Below are 25,843 nucleotides of genomic sequence, written 5' to 3' on the forward strand. Positions count from 1 at the left end.
AAAAGGTATTTCTATCCCCCACCTGCAACAAAACAGAAAATCTTATGATGAATTTTCCTCTGTATTTGTTTAAGACTGTTTTGCTAATGGGTGAGAAATGATGGTTTATAAATAAGTGATCTATGGTTAGCAGGGAGAAAGCAAAGGAAGCAGTTCCATTATTTAGTCTAATGCTGGCAGTGAGACCACAAGAACAGGCATCCCACAATTCAACAGCACATGCAGAGCAACTCAAACGCATGCTTGGTCATGGCCACAGGAAACCTTTAAGTCACCAACAGAGAACATCAAAGCTGAATGACAAGCTGTAGAAACACACTGAAACAGCTTATTTGAGAGTATTAAACATGTTAGCCTTAACCTACCCTCTGCTTACATATGGCATGGAGGGAAAGAAAGTAACACCCGTGATGCTGAAATGGGATGCAGCTACGACTCCTGTCTGCACCCACACATGCACACAAGATCATCCTATACAAAGGAGCCAGCAAGTTTAGTGGCTGGCAAGGAGAACTGCCAAACGAGCTCACAATCACACTGCAATGGGAAGTGTTGCAATCGCACAACTCTACCTGAATTTTTGTTCTCATAGAAATGCAAGAGAAAAAAAAATGCCAAAATGTACACACCAAATCTGTATCTAGAGTTACTCGTGCATTGGGGTGTGACAAAAGCACGCAATGGTTTTCACAGACAAGTCGTAACACACAGCCATAATGTGCTTTTTATACCACCAATACTCACACATAAAAGGGGGCTCGGTTGTCAGCAGGTGCTGCAGAAAATCTAGAATGTGAACCATAGACCGGGGTATCTTTTTACAATAGTATTAACAAATGCCAGTGTCTTGTGCTGAACATGAGACGCATGCATACGTAGTTAAAGGTGGGTGCTCCTGGTTTGTCCCCCTCACCACCTCCTGCTCATCCACACCTCCCCAGAAAAGCATCTACTCTTTACTGGTGTCTACCATAGTGATTATTAACAAGCCTGGAAACATGTAACTGCAATCAATCTTTTATTCCTTGATCAGGAATTCATCCCACACTCTGGGGTGAGACAGGTGAATTCTGATTCAGCCCAGTAATTATCTGGCAGATGTTATAAGCAGCTGCTAAGCACAAACCCTGGCTATTACTACAGAACTATAAGAGCTCCTGGCACGGTGGAGTGAGAGAGGAAACGGAATGCATTCTGGTGAGGCTTCACATCTGGTTTTCCATAGAAAATAATGAAACCTGGATCTTAGACCGAATGCTCTTGAACTCTTGAAATGCAAATTATATACCCAGGCATGCATGAATGCACATAAAGTTATTAGCTATTTATCCTAAATGGCAAAATAAATAGATAAATTAAATTAAATTAAAAAGAAATCCCATGCATTGTCTCAGAAAGCAATGCATTCCCTATTACCAATGGAAGTGAACCAGTCTTTTCTGTATTTAAGTACATACAATATTCCTCTCCTTTACTAGCTCCAATTCACAAGAAAGAAAAGGGATATGCATGGAGTGCAAATCTAGGCAGTGGGTACAAAGCTTAATTGGCCAGAGGCTGTGTCATGGTTCCACTCAGGATAATGGAACAAGACTTTCCTGTTGGGGGGATGGCTCACAGAGCTTTCAATGTAATTCTGCACCACCTGCTTCATAGAAGACAAGTGACAGAAAGGGGAAGAGGACAAAAACACTCATGCAAAACCTGCAGAGCCCCTGTGCTTCATCAGCTAACACATTTTTGTTTCATGAAAAGAAGTATATAAGGATGATTTTCATTTCCTCGATATGTCCAGGCATAGTCATCAGACTCCGTGCATTAAGAGTCTTTAATACAAAAAAAGAAATCAGTCTATTCTGTGAGTATGCTGGTGTGTGAGGATATTCACACACACGCATGCACACTAATGTGCATGTGAGAGTCACTAACTAATTTCAGAGGATGGAAGGTTTATGGCTTTTGGCTTTTTTACCCTCCAGTGTTATATGTAAAATGTGCATTGCATTTTGACTCCTGAGATGTGAAAGCAATGACTTAGGAAGCCAGTTCTCCAGATGTCCCTCAAGTCATCATAAAGCTGCTTCTCACGCGACGGGAGTTCTGGCTGGAATGCCAGGGAAGGGAAAATGAACAGACATGCAAAACACACACACACACACACACACACACACACACACAAAAAAAAAAGTGAGGAAAGGGGAGAAACGATGCTTTGAGCTTGTAAATGTAGTTTAAAATTTCTCTACAATTGATTAGATGTATTTCTAACATCAAACTTACAGTGGTCTTACTTTTTGACCACCTTTTAATTTCTAAAATCATTAGAATTGGGAGAAAGTCTAGCACCAAGTACAGATAGTGATGTTTCCAGAGTGCAAGCAAGAGGGCAGGGTGCTCACAAAGTATAACACATACATGACAGAACAGCAAACTAAATGCTCAGTCACCAGGCCATCTGTATTTTATATAATGCCTATTTTATGGAAGCTAAAACTCTGTAAGAAATGGTCTCTCTGTGCACCTATCACTCATCTTTTAAGCCAAAGAGGATCTGCCCACTGACAATGAAGAAATAACTTAATAAATTTCTGAGTCATCTTCTTTTTCTTCCTTCTTCCTTCCTTCCTTCCTTCCTTCCTTCCTTCTTTCCTTCCTTTCTTTCTTCTTTCCTTTTTTTTGTGTGTAATGTATGTGGCATGTGAGTGTATGTGGCATATGCATATGTATGCACATATGTTTGCCTTATGCACACTTCGTGGAGGCCCGAGGAGAATGTCAGGTGTCTTCAAGTACTCTTCTGCCTTATTTTTCTGAGACAGATTTCTCACTGAACCTGGAGTGAACATTTTTGGTTAGACTGCTGGGCCAGGCAGCCCTAGCTATTTTCCTGTCTCTGCAACTGACCCTTCACACCCCCTGCCTCCGCAGTGCTGGGGTTACAGGCATGAACAGCCATGCTCAGCTTCTTATGTAGGTGCTGAGGACTGAGCTCAGGTCCTCACGCTTATGCAGGAAGAACTCTTACACACTGAGCAATCTTCCCAATCCCAAAGTGTCTTTGTCTTTAAGCAACACAGGGATTGACATTTTAAAATATGCACTTGTACTCTTATCATTGTAGGATAATTATGGAGCAGTCACATGAACTTATGAACTGCTCAACTGGAAAATAAAAATCAAGGGCTGGAGAGATGGCTTAGCGGTTAAGCGCTTGCCTGTGAAGCCTAAGGACCCCGGTTTGAGGCTCGACTCCCCAGGACCCACATTAGCCAAACGCACAAGGGGATGCACACGTCTGGAGTTCGTTTTCAGTGGCTGAAGGCCCTGGTGCGCCCATTCTCTCTCCCTCTCTCTATCTGCCTCTTTCTGTCCCTCTCTGTCTCTCTCAAATAAATAAACAAAAATAACAAAAAAATCAAAAAATGAATGTGACAATATGCTTACTCTTTAGTAAAGATTCTGCTTAAAATAAAGCCTGTTTTGTATATGACCACAGAAACTACTATAAATGGCACATACTTTCATTTTATTGACAGCAGAATTATAAATATAGGTTGTCTTACCTAAGCTCTACTAACATATACTTTGCAAAGAAATTTCATTAATAAAGTAACATTAATGCAGAAAAGTCCCCATGATAGTATTCATTGTATCAATTTAAGGTAAATAACTATTCCCTGAATTCTTACCTTATGTTTTTACTCCTTATACTATAAACACAAAAGGTCAGTGATTAACATAAGAGGAAAATGCTACATTGATAAGGTGTGGCAATAAAGTCATGAATTGATTTTTATGTTGCCTCTAGGAATATTTAATGATTTCAAAAGTACACTATGTGTATGATGTGGTTTGAGAATGTGATGAGCTTAAGAGAATTCTTTTTAAATACTTTTTGGTACTTTTATTTATTGGAGAGCGACAGACAGAGACAGAAAGAGGCCGACAGAGAGAGAGAATGGGCACACCAGGGCCTCCAGCCATTGCAAACAAACTCCAGATGTGTGTGCCCCCTTGTGCATCTGGCTAACGTGGGTCCTGGGGAACTGAGCCTCAAACCGGTGTCCTTAGGCTTCACAGGCAAGCAATTAACCGCTAAGCCATCTCTCCAGCCCAAGAGAAATTTTAAGAACCTCCTGACAGACATCTACCAGGACCTATAATCAGGATATATATTTCACATACTGAATTCCTTTAGCTCATAAAATAGTTCACAAAATGTAAGTAATAGGTCAGACAAGCTTGTGCTATTTGGTCTTTTCCATGCCTGTTCCTTAAACAACCACCTTGGGTTGGCTCTAAGCTTCATATAGGACACTTAGGTAGTGAGTAATTCATTACACTGAGGCTAATCCAATCTCTTTTGTTTTTAAAGAGAGAACCTAAGAGTTGCCTCCTGCTTTGTGAAACATATGCAATATTGTAATGGGTGTGAGATATGAGCTACCCCTCATAGGTTCTTATTAAAACACTAGAAAAAAAATCAAATTTAAACCCTAAAGTAGGGCTGGAGAAATAGCTTAGCGGTTAAGGTGCATGCCTGTGAAACTTAAGAACCCAGGTTCAATTCACCAGGTCCCACATAAGCCAGATGCACATGGTGGCACATGCATCTGGAGTTCGTTTGCAGTAGCTAGAGGCCCTGGCATGTCTATCCCCCCCCCCTCTCTTTCTCTCTCTCTCTCTGTCTCTAATAAATAAATAAATAAAAATAAAAATCTTTAAGAAAACCTAAAGTAATATTGTTTGCAAAATCCAACAGTGTGATAGTCTGAAGAGACTATATCTACAACTAAGAGCTATTCAGAAATAGTGAGATTCCAGGATACCATATGTTAAATAAACATATGATAAATTTTGTGCATTAGATAAAAATTCATACTAAATTGTTATTAAGTAATTGAAACTTCTGACTTTCCCAAGACCAACTACGATGCAAATGATACTTACTTTATGTCAGGCCCAATAAGAGAATGTCTTCTCAGCATGGCTCGTGCCTGGGCATTGGTTAAATTGATGGTAGCTTCTTCATTGATGGACAAAATGCAGTCCCCAACAGCAATCCGGCCATCTCGGCTAATAGCCCCTCCATGGATAATGCTTCGAACAATTACCCCCAAGCCATCTTTATTAGCACTTACTGTCATCCCTATGGGAAGAAAAGGAATGTAGATATGGATTCTAAACAAGGTTTTCAAATTCATTTTAATCTTAAAATTGCCATGAATGATTCTTAAATCAAGAACAGGAGTAAGATTTTAGTTAATAAGAAAGTTTTTCCAAAATAGGTTTGAAATAAATTTTTTTAATGTTAGTGAAATTGTGTGTAGATAAAATACTTCACATTTAATAAATAAAAGATTAAAACAGTTTATGCTACAGAATAAATGCAAGTTAGAGCATTTGATGTGGCCCCTCCAATACAGAGCTCTCTCATGGAGATTATCCTAGTACTTGTAGATCAGTGGTACAGCAGCAGTAATGTTACACATGGAACAGAATCAAAGCATGACGACAAATATGTCGCCACGTCTACGAATCAAAAAAATGTCTGCTAGTACTTTATTTCTACGCCATGTGTTCACTCATATCTTTATAGTATGTGGTCACTATGTGCCAAGACTGAAGGAGGCTGCTTAAAATGCAGAGAGGGCTGGAGAGATGGCTCAGCGGTTAAGAACAACTTCCGGCACAAGCATGAGAGCCTGAGGCTGCTAGAGGTCAAATCTCTAGAACTCACTTAAAACAGCTGGGTGTGGCCACATGCACCTATAAGCCCAGTCCTGCAGGGGAGTAGAGACCCCAGAATCTGCAAAACCGTTGCCAGCTTTGGAATCATTTAAAAGAAACTCAGGCAGAAGAGTGGTGCAGCGAACCGCGGAGATCTCACTCTGGCAACGTAGGTGAGCGCTGCAGGAAGCCGCAGGGGCCGGCCGCAGTCTGGGTCACCCGTGCCTATCACAGGCTGCATCATCACCTATTCCCATTCCATCTTTGGACTCCTACTAGGGTGTTTAATGCCTTCCTAACATGTTCCCTGGATTTCACATCTTGACTAAAAATTCCATCTCAGTGATTACAAAGTTTAACTTCTAATTTTTAAGTCCCCTGATTTCTCTAGTCTAACCCCTTTTTAATAAAAATTTATTTATTTACTTACGTAAAAGAGTGAGAGAAGATAGAAAGAGAGAGGGAATAGGCTCACTAGGGCCTCCAGCTACTGCAAACAAATTCCAGATGTTTGCGTCACCTTGTGCATCTGGCTTACGTGGGTACTGGGGAATTGAAGCTGGGTCCTTAGGCTTCACAGGCAAGTGCCTTAACTGCTAAGCCATCTCTCTAGCCCAAGTCTCCCCCCTTTTGATAGTTGGCACCAGCCTACTATCCTGTTATGCCGAGCAAAAACACTGGAGGGTTTTGTTTTTTTTATTACTACCTCTCCAGCCCCTAAATTTAATGCAGCACCAAGGCTTGTCATTTCATATCTCCAAGGTTTACCTTGAACCTATTTACCGTTATCCATTGTCATACTAATCCTAAACAAGCCAATTCTCCCTTCCTATTTGTGTGTGTATGATGTGTTTTGGGGAGGGGGTTGTGGGGAGAATCTCACAGCACACTGGTGGAGGCCCGAGGACTTTTTGTGTTGATTCTTACCTTCCACCTCTGTTGTTCATGGCTGTGTTTGTCAGCCTGATTGACCTGAGAACGTCCAAGTCTCCTGTCTCTCCCATCTTGACCTAGGCATACTGCAATTATAGACACACAGTACCACATCCAGTTCTAACGTAGGTGCTGGGAATCCGAACTCTGGCCCTCACACTTGCACAGTAGGTACTTTATCCACTAAGCTATCCTCCAGCCCCAACTTTGCCTATATGTTTGCAATAGCCTCTTAGTTGTTTGCCTGGCTCCAATACTGTCAGCCTGAAGCCAGCCTCTGCTTGGATTACCTCATCTACTATTTACCTCACTTCTTGTCATTCAAGTTGTAAAGACACCACCTTCCTACAGGAAAGCTTAATTTAATACATGGGATTAATGTCCTACACTGACCTTAAAATAGACCTTTCCAGGTTTTTTTATTATTTAGTTACCCTACTTGCTATAGAAATCTGAATACTGAACATCTCCTGTCAAACAAAGTAAGACAAACGTTTTTATTTTGATGGCAAGTTTGGACTCTGAAATGCTGGAGGAACCTCCTTGGGTAACAGGCTATCAAGTACCCATGGTATAAACTCTATAAATACTGTGAGTATGTAAATTACTTCAAATAGTAGAAATGAAGTAAAAACAGTCACTTATACAATGGCATTAAAATATGGGTCATAAACTAAGGTACTATGTTCACACATAACTGTTAATTGACCATAAGACAAATTAAAGGGATTTTTGTACCTTAATTTTAAAAATACTAAATTTTAAAAGAATTTCCACATGACTAAAATGAAAACATACTCCTTTAACTTTTTTTCCCCAATATTTTAAGTAACTTACTTTCTTTTTAGGTCAAAACCTAAAAATTAGGAGAAAGTAATTCAAGTACTCATTGATTGATAAATGGATAAATAAAATGTAATATACATATAGAGTGGAACATAATTTAGTCTCAAAACAGATGGAAGCCTCTGGAATGTTACATGAATGAACATTAAAGACATTAGACATTATGTTAAGTGAAGTAACCTGATTATAAAAGACCAAAACTGTAGGATTTCACCTTTTTTTACACTTTATTTTGATTTATTTATTTTAGTTATTAGAGAGAGAGAGAGAAGGGGAAAGAGAGAATGGGCACCCCAGGGCCTTCAGCCACTGCAAACGAACTCCAGACGTGCGCACCCCCTTGTGCATCTGGCTTATGTGGGTGCTGGGGAATTGATTCAAGGTCCTTTGGCTTTGTAGGCAAACACCTTAACCGCTTAGGCATCTCTCCAGCCAGGGTTTCACTTTTATAAAATGCCAGAGCAGTTAAGTTCATAGGCACCAAAACTAGAATGGTGACTGATGGGACTTTCTGGGAGGGAGTGTGTAATTGACAGAGTCTGACTAGGAGAAGAAGAAAAAGTTCTAGGGACAGTGGTGATAGCTGCATGATAATGTGGATGAACTTAATGTGATTTAATGTATATTTTATGGTCAATCTTATATATATATGTGACCACAATTTAAAAAATAATGTATCTTAAGCCAGGTGTGGTGGTGCATGCCTTTAATCCCAGCACTTGGGAGGCAGAGGTAGGAGGATTGCTGTGAGTTCAAGGCCACCCCAAGACGATATAGTGAATTCCAGGTCAGCCTGAGCTACAGCAAGACCCTACCTTGAAAAATCAAAAAAAAAAAAAGAAAGAAAAGTATCTTAACACAGTAGTAGTTTATACAAGAAAATTTGTATGTCACTCTAATAGATGTAGAAAATATTTAACAAAATTCAACAGTCTCTGTAAACTAAAAATATATGGCCAATGCATGTAAACATGCTGTAAACCAGTTTGTGTTTGACTTCCAACTGTTATAAAAGCCTGCTAGCGCTTCCAAAGTAACTCACAAACCTATGCCAGCGCAATTCACCTAAAACACAAATCACCCTGCACACACTTCTGTCCTCCGCTGTCCATTGAAGATTACAACTGAAGTCCCATGTCCTAATTAGAATAATTTTCCTAAAACACAAATCATCCTGCCACAATTCTGTCCTCTGCTGCCCCGCCCCCACGTGCCCCGCACCCAACCGCGTGCCCTGAGCACCCCGCGGCGTCCTGCAGCATCCCGCGCCCCCCCTGTGTGCCCCACTCGCCCCGTGTGCCCTGTTGTGGTCCGTGCCCCCCGCCCTCCCCGGGCTCCCGCGCACCCTCTGCACGCCCCGCGCCCCAGGAGGCTGTGCTCTCATCGGGCACCCACCAGCCAAGCCTGACAGCCTGCTTCACTGAAGCTGAGACCTCCTACCTCTCCCTTGTTCTCTGATCCTGCGAGTAGACCAGCCACGTGGAGCTCGGTTCGCAGGCCTGTGGGGGCCACCCCTGCCATGAATAGGTGGCTGCCAGATCCCCTGCTGCTGAGCTCACATCACTTGCTGCCGGTCAGCCTCTGTTGTCTCCTGATCCCGTACCCACATCAGCTGCCTCTGCACTACAATTGCACGTGCAGCGGGCCCAGTCCCACAGCAAGAGCCACACAAGTCCACACTGAGTCACTAGCGCCAGCACAGGTGCCATCCCCTACCTGTACATCACCACCCATCCCCCACTCCCCTGAGGCAGGAGAGCACACACTGTTTACAGACCCCAGTGTACCCAGCCAGTCTGGGCACCTTCAGGGATTGCTACCTCAGTCCCCTTTCAAGCTCAAAGGCAGACAGCTTAGGTGCATTACTGGGTGAGAATTCAGGCAACTTTGGCGCCCCTGTCAGGCTATAGATAGGCGGCTTTGGCAAGAGTGAGCAAAAACCCAGGCTGCTTGCAACTGCCCCAGGCTGCCTTGGATTCTCATTAAGCTAGATCCCAGGCTGCTCCACCCACCTACCTGCCCATACACTAACATGGGTAGACCACAGCACAAAAGAAATAACGTGAAAAATAAAATGCAAGAAAATCCAGACAGATCACCCAGTCCAACAAGGATTACATTCAACCAAAACAGAAGAGTGTTTAGGATAAGAACATCAAGTGGAAGCAATGAACAATGCAACCCTGACCAACCTACTGCTAGAACTGGCAGGAAAGCTACAAAGCATAGATAATCGTGTGGATGCTACTATCACTAAGCTAGAGCAATATGATAAGACAATGGAAGGAATTCAAAGAGAGCTAAGAGAGTTGAGGGAGAGTGAAAAAAATAGGACCTTAAAAATCAGCTGGCCACACTAAATGAAAACATAAAGAAATGCAAGGATGATTTCCAAGAATCATCAAGAAAATTAGAAAATGAGACAAAAAGGGAGCTGGACAAAGCGATGGAAGTGATACATAGGAAAGTAGTAGAAAATGCAAACTTAATGGAACAAGTCCAAAACTTGCTAGAGGCTTTCAAGAATAGAGTCAGCGAAGTGGAAGATAGAAATTCTGATCTGGAAGACAGGATGAAAGAAACAGTACGAGAGTCCAAAAATTTCAGTAAGTTCAAAAGTTCCTGTGAACAGAACATGAGAGAATTATGGGATACACTTAAACGTCCTAATATCAGGATCATTAGAATACCAGAAGGAGAAGAATTTCAGTCCAAAGGCATGGAGAACTTATTTAACACAATAATTGGAGAAAACTTCCCCCGTCTCTTAAAAGAAAGGCCCATCAAGATTCAGGAAGCAAACAGAACTCCTAACCGACTAGACAAAAGGAGAAACTCCCCAAGACATATTATCATTAAGATTCTAAACATTGACACCAAGGAAAAAATCCTAAAAGCAGCTAGGGAAAAACAGCACACCACTTTCAAAGGAAACCCCATCAGAATTACTTCAGACTTCTCAATGGAAACCCTGAAATCTAGAAGGGCCTGGAATGAAACTTTCCAAACTCTAAGAAACTATGGCTTCCAACCCAAACTACTCTACCCAGCAAAAGTCTCCCTTATAATAGATGGTGAAAGGAAAACTTTCCATGACAAAACTCAGATTTACAATTATAGGAACACAAAACCAAACCTACAGAAATTACTCCAGGAAATTCTACACAGAGAAGAAACAAATAACCAAACACAAATGCCTACAAGAAGCAGATCACAGCAACCAAACCCAGAGTAGATAGAAAAAAAAAAAAAAATTAAGTTCCATGGAAATGCCAACACACCTCTACCACCACAACATGACAGGGATCAAATCAAATCTCACAGTCATCACCCTAAACATTAATGGTCTTAATTCACCCATCAAGAGACACAAGCTAACAGGGTGGATCAAAAAATTAGACCCCTCAATCTGCTGCCTTCAAGAAACCCACCTTACCATTAAAGACAGAAACCACCTCAAGGTGAAAGGGTGGAAAACAATATTCCAAGCAAATGGGAATAAGAAACAAGCAGGTATAGCTATATTAATATCAGATAAAGTTGACTTCAAACCAAAAACAATCAAAAAAGACAAAGAAGGCTACTTCCTAATTATAAAGGGAACAATCCATCAAGAGGAGATTACAATCATAAATCTGTATGCACCAAAAACAGGGGCACCACAGTTCATAAAACAAAACCTACTTGACAATAAAACAGAAATAACCACCAACACCATCATAGCTGGGGACTTTAACACACCATTATCAGTAATAGACAGATCATCCAAACAGAAGCTCAACAGGGAAGTAAGACAGCTCAACAAAACCATAGAGCACTTAGACCTAACAGACATCTACAGAACTTTCCATCCCAAATCCACAGACTACACATTCTTCTCAGCAGCCCATGGAACAGTCTCTAAAATAGACCATATACTGGGTCACAAAGACAGCCTCCACATATTTAGGAAAATCGACATAATTCCCTGCATGATATCAGATCATAATGCTATATTCCTAGAAATCAACAACAAAAAAACCAACAAGAACCCCAACGGCAACTGGAAACTGAATAGCACACTCTTAACCAATAAATGGATAGTGGATGAAATAAAAAAGGAAATTGCAAAATTCCTGGAATTGAATGACAATGAGAACACATCATACCAAAACTTATGGGACACAATGAAGGCAGTCCTCAGGGGAAAATTCATAGCACTCAATGCCTTCATAAAAAAGACAGAAAGATCCCAAATCAATAGCCTAACCATCCACCTAAAGGCATTGGAAAAACAAGAAAAATCCAACCCAAAGAGCTCCAGAAGGAAAGAAATAATTAAAATCAGAGCAGAAATTAATGAATTGGAAACCAAGGAAACAATTAAGGCAATTGACAAAACAAAGAGCTGATTCTTTGAACAAAGTAAACAAGATTGACAAACCTCTGGCCAATTTGATAAAGCAAAAAAAGGAGAGACTCCAAATTAACAAAATTCAAAATGAAAAAGGAGAGATCACAACAGACATGAGTGAAATCGGAAGAATCATCAGGACTTATTTCAAAAACCTCTACTCCACAAAACTGGAAAATGTGGAGGAGATGGATAAATTCCTGGATGCATATCATCTACCAAAGCTAAACTCAGAGCAGATCAATCACCTCAATGAACCCATCACACTCATGGAGATTGAAAAAGTACTAAAAAACCTCCCAAAAAAGAAGAGTCCAGGACCAGATGTATTCCCAGCCGAATTTTATCAAACCTTCATGGAAGAACTCAAACCAATCTTCCTAAAACTGTGCCACACAATTGAAGAACAGTGAATGCTACCCAACTCCTTCTATGAAGCTAGTATCACCCTAATCCCAAAACCAGGCAAAGATGCCACAAGAAAAGAAAACTATCAGCCTATTTCCCTAATGAACATAGATGCAGAGATCCTCAACAAAATACTCGCAAACCGAATCCAACAACACATCAAAAGCATTATCCACCTTGACCAAGTGGGATTTATCCCAGGAACACAAGGGTGGTTCGACATACAAAAATCTGTCAATGTAATACACCACATAAACAAGTTTAAACATAAAAACCACATGATCATTTCGATAGATGCAGAAAAGGCCTTTGACAAGATACAACATCACTTCATGATCAAAACATTGGAGAGAATCGGCATGGCCGGTTCACATCTTAACATAATAAAGGCAATATACAAAGCTCCAAAGGCCCAAATAATACTTAATGGAGAGAGACTGGAGGAATTCCCATTGAGATCAGGAACAAGACAGGGATGTCCTTTCTCACCTCTGCTTTTCAATATAGTTCTGCAAGTCCTAGCCCAAGCAATAAGGCAGGAGAAGGAAATAAAAGGGATATAATTAGGAAAGGAAGAAGTTAAGTTAGCTCTATTGGCTGATGACATGATTGTATATGTAAGAGACCTGAGAGACTTCATCCCAAAACTCCTGAAAGTGATTAACTCCTATAGAAAAGTAGCAGGATACAAAATCAATACACAAATATCAGTAGCATTTCTGTATGCAAATAACAAAGACACAGAAAAAGAAATAAAGGACATAGTCCCATTTTCAATAGCAACAAAAAATAAATAAGATACCTTGGAATAACGTTAACCAAGGAAGTTAAAGATCTATAACAACGAAAATATAAAAACTCTCAAAAAAGAAATTGAGGAGGACTTGAAAAGATGGAAAGACCTCCCATGCTCCTGAATAGGCAGAATTAACATTGTGAAGATGACAATCCTACCAAAGGCAATATATAGATTTAACGCAATTCCAATTAAAATCCCTACAGTGTTCTTCACAGAGACAGAAAAAATGATCTCAAATTTCATATGGAAAGGCAGAAGGCCTCGCATATCCAAACATATCCTCAGCAAAAGAAATACCTCTGGTGGCATCACCATACCTGATATAAAGCTATATTACAAAGCCATTGTAATAAAAACAGCATGGTACTGGGATAAAAACAGGAGTATAGACCAATGGAATAGACTTGAGGACCCGGATTTTGTGTCAAGCAACTATAGCTACTTGATATTCGATAAAGGCCCAAACAATATAGACTGGAAAAAAGATAGCATCTTCAACAAATGGTGCTGAACAAACTGGATAACCACATGCAGGAAACTATAACTTGATCCACACATTTCATGATGCACTACACTCAAATCCAAATGGATCAAAGACCTCAACATAAGACCAGAAACTCGAAAACTACTGGAAGAAAATTTAGGAAGTACTTTCCATGATGTAGGAATGGAAAAAGACTTCCTGAACAAAACCCCAGTGGCTCAAGTTCTTAAACTGTCACTCAACCATTGGGATCACATGAAGCTGAAGACAAGCATATAATAAGCAAAGCCAAGAGAATACCCACAGAATGGGAGAAAATATTTGCAGGTTATCCAACTGATAGAGGCCTTATCTCTAGAATTTACAAAGAACTCAAAGGTCTAAACAATAAGAAGACAAATACCCCACTCACAAAATGGGGCACAAAGTTAAACAGGCAATTCACAGAGGAAGAGAGACAAATGGCAAACACACACTTAAGAAAATGTTCATCATCCCTAATCATCAGAGAAATGCAAATTAAAACAACTATGAAATTCCACCTTACCCCAACAAGGATAGCCAACATCAAAAGGTCAAATGAAAATAAATGCTGGCAAGGATGTGGAGAAGCAGGGACACTCATTCACTGTTGGTGGGAATGCAGGATGGTTACAACCACTTTGGAAAGCAATATGGAGACTCCTGAAAAAGCTGACTATAGAAATACCAACAGACCCAGTTATACCATTACTGGGCATCTACCCTAAAACCTTCAAACCAAAAAGCCAGAGAGATTTGCTCAACCATGTCTGTAGCTGCTCAATTCATAATAGCTAAAAGCTGGAATCAACCCAGATGTCCATCATTAGAAGAATGGATAACAAAGACGTGGTATATCTACACAATGGAATTCTATACAGCAGTAAGAAAAAACGACATAAAGAAATTTGAAGAAAAAATGGTTGAACCTGGAAGAGATCATTCTCAGCGAACTTACCCAATCACAGAAAAAAAATCAACACATAGTCTCACTCATCTACAACACCTAACCTGAATCTACCCAAGATACCTTACATACCAGCAAGCACCTCATGGACTAGACAATAAGATGGATGGGAGGGCGGGGAGGGCATCGAAGGGTGGAAAACAGTAATCCGGACCCAAACGGCAATGGTACCATAAAATTCTACTTCCTAAAAGACAGACCAAATGGCTGAACCTTCACTAGACCCTTACAGGAAATACCTGAACCACAAGACACTGGAGAGGGTAGGATCAAGACTGACCTAAATCTCCTACATTTTCCCTCCCTCCCTCTTCCCCTCTCCCCTCTATCTCTCTCCTCTCTAACTCTTGCATATTAGTTATGTTTTTCCTCAATTTCTTAGTGGACACTGACCTGTAACCCCCACTTCCAGCTTGGTCCTACCATCCACAATGAGCTTTTGATCAGAGAAACCTACAAGGTTTCCCAAAACAATGACAGACTTCTGTCAGAGTACTTGATGACCCATCAAAGGCCAGTGGTAAGACCCTATTGCTGAAGACTCCATACGCAGCTGACGCGTAAAATGGAATGACATGGCTGAAGTCAGGAGAGAGTCAGTCCCCAGACAGTCAGCGTGTCTAGTGCCAGAAGGTGCTACATAGGCGACTGGGAGAAATGGCCAAGATCTGTCCAAGCAACGCATTGTTTAACCTAATTAGAAACAGATAACCTGATGTGATGCCCACACAAGTGCAATAGTGTACACAGCCATGGTGAAGAACCAATTGCTCTTGATTTGGCTAACTGATCCACTCAGTGGTACTAGACTCATAGCTGGAGCTGGGAAACAAGTCAGAACCATACCCAAACATAAGCCCACTCTACAATATCAAGCTACCATCAATCACGGGGTATAAGAGGGCCTAAATCTACCATACTGTCTGTCAAAAAAGTGTTATCTCAATTCTCCCGGTGCTAATTTACTCTCCATTGGAGAATCTGCTTCTCTTTTCCAGATAGATGCAGATCCTAAGAAGAGAGCTGCCCCAACATACCTCAAAAGGGGCCCAACTGAAACTAAGGACAACTGGCGAAACAAGCAAGAGTGATGTTTTCCTGTGAACCATATACCAACACAAAGGGGAAGGAGACCAACACAGAGAAAAATCAACTCCTACCAAATCAGAGAGCCAGAGCCTCAGAGGCCCCCAACACCTTAGCACTGAAGCAGACCAAAAATAAACCCAACATGCCCCCGGAAATTTTGTGGAAGAGGGGGTGGAAAGAATATCAGAGTCACATGTTGGGTCATGATTTGCAGAGACATTTATCATACCAATAACTGGGGGCTAACTCCACAATGCACGACCCATTTTCATCAACAAGGAGGGTCCAATGGGAGGGGGTAGATCACAGATGAGTCTAAACAATGGTACCAAACTGCCTGTATTTACTGAAAAGAAAACTAATAAATTAAATTAAAAAGAAAAAACACAACGTAGTTATTTCCTCTATTTAAGCCTTCAATATTCTCTCTGAGTGAATATCATGGCAGGTGTAATACTTCCATGCTTTTAGAATACCATGTGTTGATTAGTTTTCCCTTTTACACACATGTTCTTTAAGGAAAGGAGCTATGTATAGTATAGTCTATGTAGAGTGAATAAAATATATAAAAAATGTTTGGTAGTTAAGAAAATACATTTGAATAGGGTTTCCTGTGAGATTTTTTTTTTCTGTCATAAGTTGTTTAACACTTTAGGAAAAAAAAAATCTCCATTGCTCTGTAAATGTAAAAAAATGCTACAGGCTACAACCTCATCTCAGAGATATTCCTTCTGGTTTCTATACCACTTAGAAGTAACACACCCAGTAACTTGCTTTCCTCAATTTACCACATCCCAAACTATGGAACTTAGAACTCATGAATATTACTACTATTGTATGAAGCTAGAAGCTGAGTAATAGAGTTCTAGAAACTCTCCCTGTACAGAAGGAATAAACTGTCATGGCTAGGTATCTATAACACATGTTTCACAACTAATGAGTGACAGAAGGTTCCTGAGCCCAAATACTAAATCAATAAATTAAATATACATATTCTATAATGTAAGTATACACATTTAACAGTACAACAAAGTAAAAATACTCTACTATAATTTTCCTGTTAGCTTCTCAGCCACCACAAAATAGATCAAAATCACAGAGAGGCTGCAACTCTTCAGGAGTCCTCTCCCAAGTGTCAAGTGTAACAAAGAAACTAGATCCTAATATCCCAATGTAAAGGGTCCAGGCTAGTCACTTCATAGGAGGAATGCGGTCTTTTTTTTTTTTTAATTTTTATTTATTTATTTGAGAGCAAAAGACACAGAGAGAAGGACAGAGAGAGGGAGAGAGAGAGAATGGGCGCGCCAGGGCTTCCAGCCTCTGCAAACGAACTCCAGACGCGTGCGCCCCCTTGTGCATCTGGCTAACATGGGACCTGGGGAACCGAGCCTCGAACCAGGGTCCTTAGGCTTCACAGGCAAGCGCTTAACCACTAAGCCATCTCTCCAGCCCAGGAATGGGGTCTTTTATGGAGAGTTCACTTGGAGAGGATTAGCGCACTCAGTGCTACAGACAGATCATTTGTTTATCAGCTCTGAGCAGGGAAGGGTTGAAACATCGGGAACAAACATGCTCTGTCCAGACAGTTTTGCTACTTTCATTAGGGTGTTAGCTCTTCAGGGATTCTTCTTGGTCTATTTAGGATTCTGTGATTATCAGCCAACAGAAACATTCTGTGGGCAATACAGGACTTCAATATCCTGCCACCTGGAAAGAACTACTGAATAACTTGCATTTATATCTTGATAGCAGCACACCTGGCAGTATTTAGTCTTTATATCAGTGAATGAAAGAAATTAAATACAAACTGACTCTACATAACTAGCAACATTCAAAGAAAGTAATAATTTACTTTCCCAAAGAATTTAGAATTCCAAATTGCTGACTTTTCATGTTCTAAGAATTCCTTTTCTGATTTGCTGTTTCATACACTAACAATCCATATATCATTTACTTGAATGTCGATGAGGCTTTTGAATACTTTGAAATAAGAGAATGAAGGACTTAAGCTACTATGAAGTAAACAAACCTGCTATACATTTCAGGAAAAATAATGAGCATATCAAAATGTGTATCTCAGAAACTACAAGAAAACTTTTAATGTCTATATCTGTAACATTTTTTTTTTTAATGTTGAAATCTACCATGATTGATGTCTCCCCTTGTTAAGGGGGTTTGAGGAGTAGGAACATTTGGAAAATAAAGAACTTACCTAGACTAGAATTGCCTTTTGCTATAGTAATAGTCCTCTCAAAAGATTCTCTGGACATAGTTTGTAGTATGACACACTCAGCATTAGAGACCAGAGAGCTCTGTTCAATTAAATACTCAGAGCCCTGAAAGAAAACACAAGTCATGTGGAAAGAGCAATTAGACTTTGGAGTGCGCATTACAACATTACCCATGTTCTTTCATGAGTTCTGCTTTATTCAGCAGGATCTTATCATCAAACAAGTTCACAGATTGCCTCAGTGTGAGAGAAGGCTCTTCACCGCCCCCTACCTCATCAAAACTAAAAGGTGCCCTCTTTCAAACACTACCTTTCCAGTTGCATCACACAGCACAGGAGAAATATGTTCTGCATTTGCTGTAACTTCACTTGGTAATGGAGGTTTACTCCATGCGACTGTGCTTTCACATTTGTACTGCTGATCTAAAGCATTTGCAGGTGTGTAATCACTGATGGCAAAGCCAGTGTTAGTCCCCATGCTCAGGTCAACTGAAGGTGGATTTGCATCTTGTCTTTGTAGGAGGCTCTGGGCATAGAGTTCTTCCAAGGACATATGCAGATCAAGTACTGGATCAGAATTTTCCATAATATCCTGATTATTGAAGAAAAATCAAAACTGTGATTAGAATGACATCAATTTATTTCATAAAACTATTTCTAAATGAACTAACATTTACTGAGGAATAAAATACAACACTCATTATTTAAAATACAATAAAATAAAATACTCATTACTTTAAAAGCCTTAACAAGTATGTAAGTTCTTCTCAGCATCTTTTCTGCATAGTTTTTAATTTCTTTTTTAATTTTTATTATCATTTTCCATGATTATAAAAATTATCCCATGGTAATTCCCTCCCTCCCCCCCCACACTTTCCCCTTTGAAATTCCATTTTCCCCTTTGAAATTCCATTCTCCATCATATTACCTCCCCATCTCAATCATTGTACTTACATATATACAATATCAACCTATTTTTTTTTATTATTTTTGAGGTAGGGTCAAACTCTGGCTCAGGCTGACCTGGAATTAACTATGTAGTCTCAGGGTGGCCTTGAACTCACGGTGATCCTCCTACCTCTGCCTCCCGAGTGCTGGGATTAAAAGCGCGCACCACCAAGCCCAACTTAGTGTTTAATTTCATAAAAGCTTGTAACTACACTTCTTGTAAATTATATACCTCATGCTCTTCTGAGTTACATTTATAGAATACACAAAATATAAGATAGTTTTAGTTATCGTACTACATTCTATCCAGAGTAGAACTAGACATAGACAAATAAATAAACTATTTCTAAATAACACTTAGTTGAAAGTTCCTCTAATTTATGATGTCCAACAGTCCAACATATGACATTAATTGGATTCATAAGAGTTTGAAGAGAAATATATCTTGACAGGCATTTATAATTACTTAAGAAGGACATAAAGTCTTGCAATTCAGATCATCATAAGAAAATATAAACATACTTTAATGTATAACAGAAGGAATACTAAATTGGTGGTATCATAAAGTTTATGTTCTAATCTAGGCTCTGTTATTAGCAATCTGTAAATCACAGAACATCTCTTGACTATGAATTAGGAAATTACAATTCTTGGGCTGGAGGGATGGCTTAGTGGTTGAGGCGTTTGCCTGCAAAGCCAAAGGACACAGGTTTGATTCGCCAGGACCCACATGTTAGCCAGATGCACAAGGGGGAGCATGCGTCTGGAGTTCGTTTGCAGTGGCTAGAGGCCCTGGCGCACCCACTCTCTCTGTTTCTCTCCCTCTTTCTCTGTCAAATAAATAAATAAATAAAATATTTTTTTAAAAAAGAAAATTACAATTCTTTGACTTCCTAAAATTCTACAGACCATATAAACACATGTGTGGTGGTTCATATTAACTGTCTACTTGGTAGGACACAGAATCATCTTTGAGGCATTCTACAGATTAGGGTAGCCTCTGGGTATGCTTGTGAGAGACTATCTTGTTTAGGTTAATTGAGGGGAGGACATTCACCTCCCAGTACATATAACTGGGACCAACAAGGTAACAATCCATCACTCTTACAAGGATCTGCATAATATATATGCCAGTGTACAAACATGAAACTGATAAACATTTGAACAAAGCCATACAGTAATACTTTGTGCTCTTACTGGTGTTTTCTGTTTTAGTGTCTTCATGTCTAGATGTAAGAAATATACATGTCAGTATAATAAAAAAGAGTAACTCCAATCTAGTTATGAGTATCAATTACTCCAAAGTAAAAAAGGTACTGGGGAACAGAGCATCTTGTAGAGGGCTTCCTGAATTCACATCCTGGCTTAAAGATAGTTTAAACTTGAGAAATTAATATTAACATTCTGTGCCCTGCTTTCCTCATGTATTACATGAGAGAAAACAGTAAAATCAGGATAGGAGTGTTGAGGGGAGAGACAGTTAAAACCCACAGAATACTTTAAAACCAATAACAGTTAGCTATTGCAAATATTGTGTACAACTTTGTGAACATGTGTGGGAATGTTGTATGTGTTGGGTCACATGATATGCACCCTTAAAATAGTGGTGTATAGTGCTCAACTATCTACCAGTACGGGGTTTACTGAAGATTGTATGACATACATGACCATGCATTAGCCATGAAGGACTTAGACACAAAAACAAGAAGTAGCTAATTAACACAGAAGACATCATACACTCACTTCAGAAATGATTCTGCTTGTTGCACAACAGTTTTATTTTAAATGGTATTGAAGATCTACATGAAAGGCAGTTCTTCCCTTCAAAGATGTCCCACAGCTACTCAACAATTTTTCAATACTACTTGGTAACTTAAGTAAAATCTTTCAAAAACCTTAATAATAGCAATAACTCCACTTCATATATTCCTGTCCTCGTGAGAGGATAAGAGGATGATAAAGTAAAGCATTAAATATACACTAGAAAAGCTGTATTTCTTAAATGTGCTGTTTAATTTAAGGTTATACATGAACACACCAAGTGGATAACACACTTGTGTGGACTACCTACGTGCTTAAATGTGCTTAAATATTGTATAGCCACAAAAAGCAGTGCACCAGAGGACTCATGTACACTTTTTTATTTATTCATTTGAGAGTGACAGAGAGAGAGAGAGAGAGAGAAAGAATGGGTACGCCAGGGCCTGTAGCCTCTGCAAAAGAACTCCAGACACGTGCGCCCTCTTGTGCATGTGCTAACATGGGTCCTGGGGAATCGAGCCTTAAACAAGGGTCCTTAGGCTTCACAGGCAAGCGCTTAACCACTAAGCCATCTCTCCAGCCCTCATGTACATTTTTAAAACACACCTGATCCAGGCATGGTGGCATACATCTTTAATCCCACCACTCGGGAGACAGAAATAGGAGAATCTCTGTGAATTCAAGGCCAGCCTGAGACTATATAGTGAATTCCAGGTCAGCCAGGGCTATAGTGAGACCCTACCTCAAACAAAACAAAACAAACACACACACCTGCACACAATCTGCTCTCACTTCCCATCTTTTTCCCTCTTTCTAAGGGACACATCCTGTACATCTCTCTACTATCCCTACCTTGGCAAAGGATACCAACTTTTATTCTTTGATAGCAGGCAATTTTATCTAGGCCTTTTAACTAGGATGGTGATTACTTTTTGATTCTAACTTTCTCTCTCAAACCAATTAGGAAGCAGCCAACACTATAAATATGGATATAGAAGTAGTGATATATTTTGTTAGAGACTGACAAGGAGTGGAGATTTGGAGGACCAAAAGAATTTTCTTGAGTGTATTGGGATCCATTGGCTGTGTTTGGTGTATAAAAGTCAAAGAAAGGTCCTATGTTAAACACAGATTCATCCTGAAACGGAATCAATGTCATTTCCTGGCTGGAGCAATGTTCAGAGGTTAAGGGAAGAACCCTGTGGGTGGCAACCGCAGGCGGCAGGCTGAGCACGTGGTGAAAAGGAGGCAGGAACTGGGGGTGAGCAGAAGCTGAAGCAAGGAGGAGTCAGCATGTAGCTATTCAATCGTTATTGGTTTTGTTCCCAAGTAAAAATAGAAGCAAAAATAATTAAGCCAGCATTTTCTCAGAAACTCTGACCAGGCATGTAAACAGACATCTAGAACATCTGATTTTGGATAGTTCTTACTGTATCTTGTCATTTTCAAAGGTAACCAAGGAAAAAGGGACAAAAATGAAAACTTTAATCACAAAGCATTAAAAACTAGAACAAAGCAATAAGAAAGAAAAAAAAACCCTCCACTGCCAAGAGTTATGTTAACTCTAAACAGCACATTTTATTTTCTTTTTCTCTTGGGGAGGTTTTAAAATAAGATTTCACATATTCCAAGGTTAGCTTTTACAACTTCCACCACATACTTGACCCAGAGAAGAAGAGTGCTCATCAACGAGATGAGATAGATGAAATTATGTATCCATTTCCAGTTTCCAAAAACTAATCAATGTGAAAGATCAGAGGAAACACTGAGGTTCTTGGCCTTTATTTTATTCTTCTTTCAAATTAGCATGGAAGAAGCATCATTGTTTTCACACACACACACACACACACACACACATATATGGTACCATATATATATATATATATATCTCCACACACCCACACACACGCCCACACACATACACATAGACTTGCTTAAACAAGCACACATGCTACAAGTTTCATTTTATCAATTTAAAGGTCCTAGGGTAAGCTTACCTTTTCATTAAAAATAATCAAATCTGAATTCCAATTACAAATCTCAAGACGAATTTAGTGTGAAGAAACTAAGAATGCATTATGTATCTTATTTATAATTTCTTTCTAGTGGAAACCTAGAAACTAAGAAGGTACATACAAGAACAAAATCACAGCAACAACAGCAAATCACTACTAGAGTTTCAGGGATGTGCTGCGAGGCAGGAATTGTCCTCATTTCTAAGAAACTAAAAGTACAGGAGCTTCATAGTATGTTTTAAACAACCTCATTGATGTCTTTTTTGTTGTTTTATAGTTTAAATATTTCAGTTAGGCCATCTTGCCAAACTTTGCTTCAACAAAAGAGTAAATGCTTAAGAGGAAAAACAAAATTAGAAGGCAAACAGACTTCAGCAATCCAATATGTTGTGCTGCATAGAGCCAGTATTTGCCCTGTAAAATATATGCTTCTCAGTATGCAGACTGTGTAATCCCTTTAAGTAACAATTACTAAATTAAACAATGCAATCTGCCCCACTGGCAGGACAAAGTGTGGCATGCTATGGATTGGAAGATTCTATTAAGAGATGAAATGAGCTTCCAGACTGGAGGCCAGTGAATGCTGAACATATTCCAAACAGGCCATAGCTAGACAGTCTCAGGTGTGCTGAGAGAGGAGCAGCTGTTCCACTCAAGATTATTCCTTGCAAACCCATTCAAGGAAATTGCCCAGCACCATTTTTAAGGATAGCAGGTGTATCTCCAACATAACAGAAAATGTTTTATTTTGAAAATGCTCTGGCCAAAAACATTAGCTGATTCTGATTCTCAGAAAAAAGGTGTTCACATATATATATATACACACACACACACACACGCACACGTATGTATGTATACACCACACACACACACATACACACACATAAGTAGATTTTGGACATTCCACTTCCTAGCTTATTCTTAAATGAGACCACTTCACGATGCATTCAATTTACATAGAAAATACAATATTATATGTTTAATAGAATTTTTTATCTAGTCTCATTTCTTAATGTTTATTCATGGCTTATTTCCAACATAAGAAAGAAAATATATCCATATATGAACTATTCACCTAGATTTAATAGATAAATTTTCCATATTTTCTTCGCTCTTTTTGTAAAAAAAAATCATTATTATTTATTTATTTGACAGAGAAAGTGGGAGAGAGAGAGAGAATGGGTGCACCAGGGCCTCCAGCCACAGCAAATGAACTCCAGACCCGTGCGCCATCTTGTGCATCTGCCTAGCGTGGGTCCTGGAGAATCAAACCTGGGTCCTTTGGCTTTTCAGGCAAATGTCTTAACTGCTAAGCCATCCCTCCAGCCCTCTTCACTCTTTTTGTAAACAATAAAATATATTATAGAAAAAATAAAATTCCAACTCTTCTCTAAGGATAATTTCTGCCTGGAAGTTGGAAAGTGACATGCCTACACATTGTAGATTTTTCTCTATTCACATGAACACACATGCTAAAATATATTCATTAAATTATTTTAAATATCAGTATACCGAAAATGTAAAACAACTCTAACAAATCAACAGAAGTTAAGCACCCAATATAAATATGATTGCCAGCCAGGCATGGTAGCACACACCTTCAATCTAGCACTGGAGAGGCAGAGATAGGAGTATCACCATGAGTTCGAGGCCACCCTGAGACTACATAGTGAATTCCAGGTCAGTCTGGGTTAGAGCAAGACCCTACCTTGAAAAACCAATAAATAAATAAATATGATTGCCATACATGTAGTGATCATTCATAATGTGAAAATCAATTGGCTAATATATGGAAAAACACTCATTTTCACTAGTAAATAGGAAATACAAATGTAATCATGGAGTGATACATCATTTGGTATGAAAAGTTTGATAGGCTTCATGTCAGTACTTATTGAACTTATAAGGTAGGTTAGTAAGCAAATGAAGAGAATTGGGAAATAATGGCAATGTCCTACTTATAAGGCAGAGCTAGCTCAGGTTTGTCATTCAGGGAGTAAATTCTTCATTCATACCCTGTGAAATAAACATACCTGCCTTCCATTACAATCTCTATGTATTCTTTGAAATCATTTTAAGTAAGAATGCCATAGAATTATGTATAATTACTTAGCAATTAGTTAGTTAGTATAAGAAATGTTTGGGGGCTGGAGAGATGGCTTAGCGGTTCAGCGCTTGCCTGTGAAGCCTAAGGACCCCGGTTCGAGGCTCGGTTCCCCAGGTCCCAAGTTAGCCAGATGCACAAGGGGGTGTACGCGTCTGGAGTTCGTTTGCAGAGGCTGGAAGCCCTGGCGCGCCCATTCTCTCTCTCTCTCTCCCTCTATTTGTCTTTCTCTCTGTGTCTGTCACTCTCAAATAAATAAATAAAAAATTTTAACAAAAAGAAATGTTTGGCTATCTAACTTTCCCTAAAATTCCTTAAATCATTTAAAAATAAAGTAATGCCCGTAGTTTTTTCCAAATTCTATCCAAAGCTTTGAACATTTATGTCTATCAGTTTGTCTCACAAATATAAGAATTAAACAGACATTAGTCATTTAAAACATGTCTATGGCAATACCATCTTGAATGTGCCAAATCTTGTCTGGTTGGAAGCTAAACAGGGCCGGGCCTGGTAAGCACATGAATGGAAGAAAATAACCCATCAATGCTAGCTAGAAAATTGAACTGTAATCTGGTAGTGAATACATGATACTACCAATCACTAACCCCACAACTGCCCAGAAACAGTGCCCCTTGGAAAATTATGCACAATCTTTTCTTATAAAGAAAATGACCTTTCTGTTGTACCTTGGGAGGAGATGATGGAAGGGAAGGGCTGTAGCTCAGTCCATCACTACCAGCACTGCCATGAAGAGATAAAACAGAGGCTTGGGTAGAGTAGACACTGTCATTTTCAGGAGAATACTGAGACTCAAATCTGGGTTCTTCTAATTCAGCCTCAGCAGCATCTACCTAGAAACAAAATGAGAGATGTCACACATACCTGCCGCCACTTTAGGCATGCTTGCTCTGCATTACGCTCTGCGCATGCTTTCCACCCCTTCAACACTTGAGACCTTGGTGAAGGTAGTACTTCAGCAACCAACTGCCCATAGCAGCAGAGGCTGCTAGCATCACAGGCTATTTCTTCCATATCAAAATGAAATACTTACTGCAAAGAATTTCACAAGTTGTGCTTCTAGTAGTGTTTTTGGGAAAAAAAATACGTGCATTACT

At 39.6% G+C, this 25,843-nt stretch overlaps 1 protein-coding gene across 10 annotated transcripts in view; it reads right to left on the reverse strand.

The window, feature by feature from the left end:
• Window positions 1-25,843, reverse strand: part of Mpdz (multiple PDZ domain crumbs cell polarity complex component) — a 143,520-nt gene that overhangs the window by 56,327 nt on the left and 61,350 nt on the right. For all 10 annotated transcript variants that reach the window (XM_045145903.1, XM_045145896.1, XM_045145891.1 and 7 more), the window contains exons 18-21: window positions 25,415-25,579; window positions 18,211-18,492; window positions 17,883-18,006; window positions 4,951-5,149 (exon numbers count right to left, since the gene is read on the reverse strand). In XM_045145903.1, coding sequence (XP_045001838.1) covers window positions 4,951-5,149; window positions 17,883-18,006; window positions 18,211-18,492; window positions 25,415-25,579 — 770 coding nt within the window. The remainder of the gene's footprint in view (window positions 1-4,950; window positions 5,150-17,882; window positions 18,007-18,210; window positions 18,493-25,414; window positions 25,580-25,843) is intronic.

Source organism: Jaculus jaculus, chromosome 1 (assembly GCF_020740685.1).
Source record: "Jaculus jaculus isolate mJacJac1 chromosome 1, mJacJac1.mat.Y.cur, whole genome shotgun sequence".
NCBI classification, from domain to species: domain Eukaryota; kingdom Metazoa; phylum Chordata; class Mammalia; order Rodentia; family Dipodidae; genus Jaculus; species Jaculus jaculus.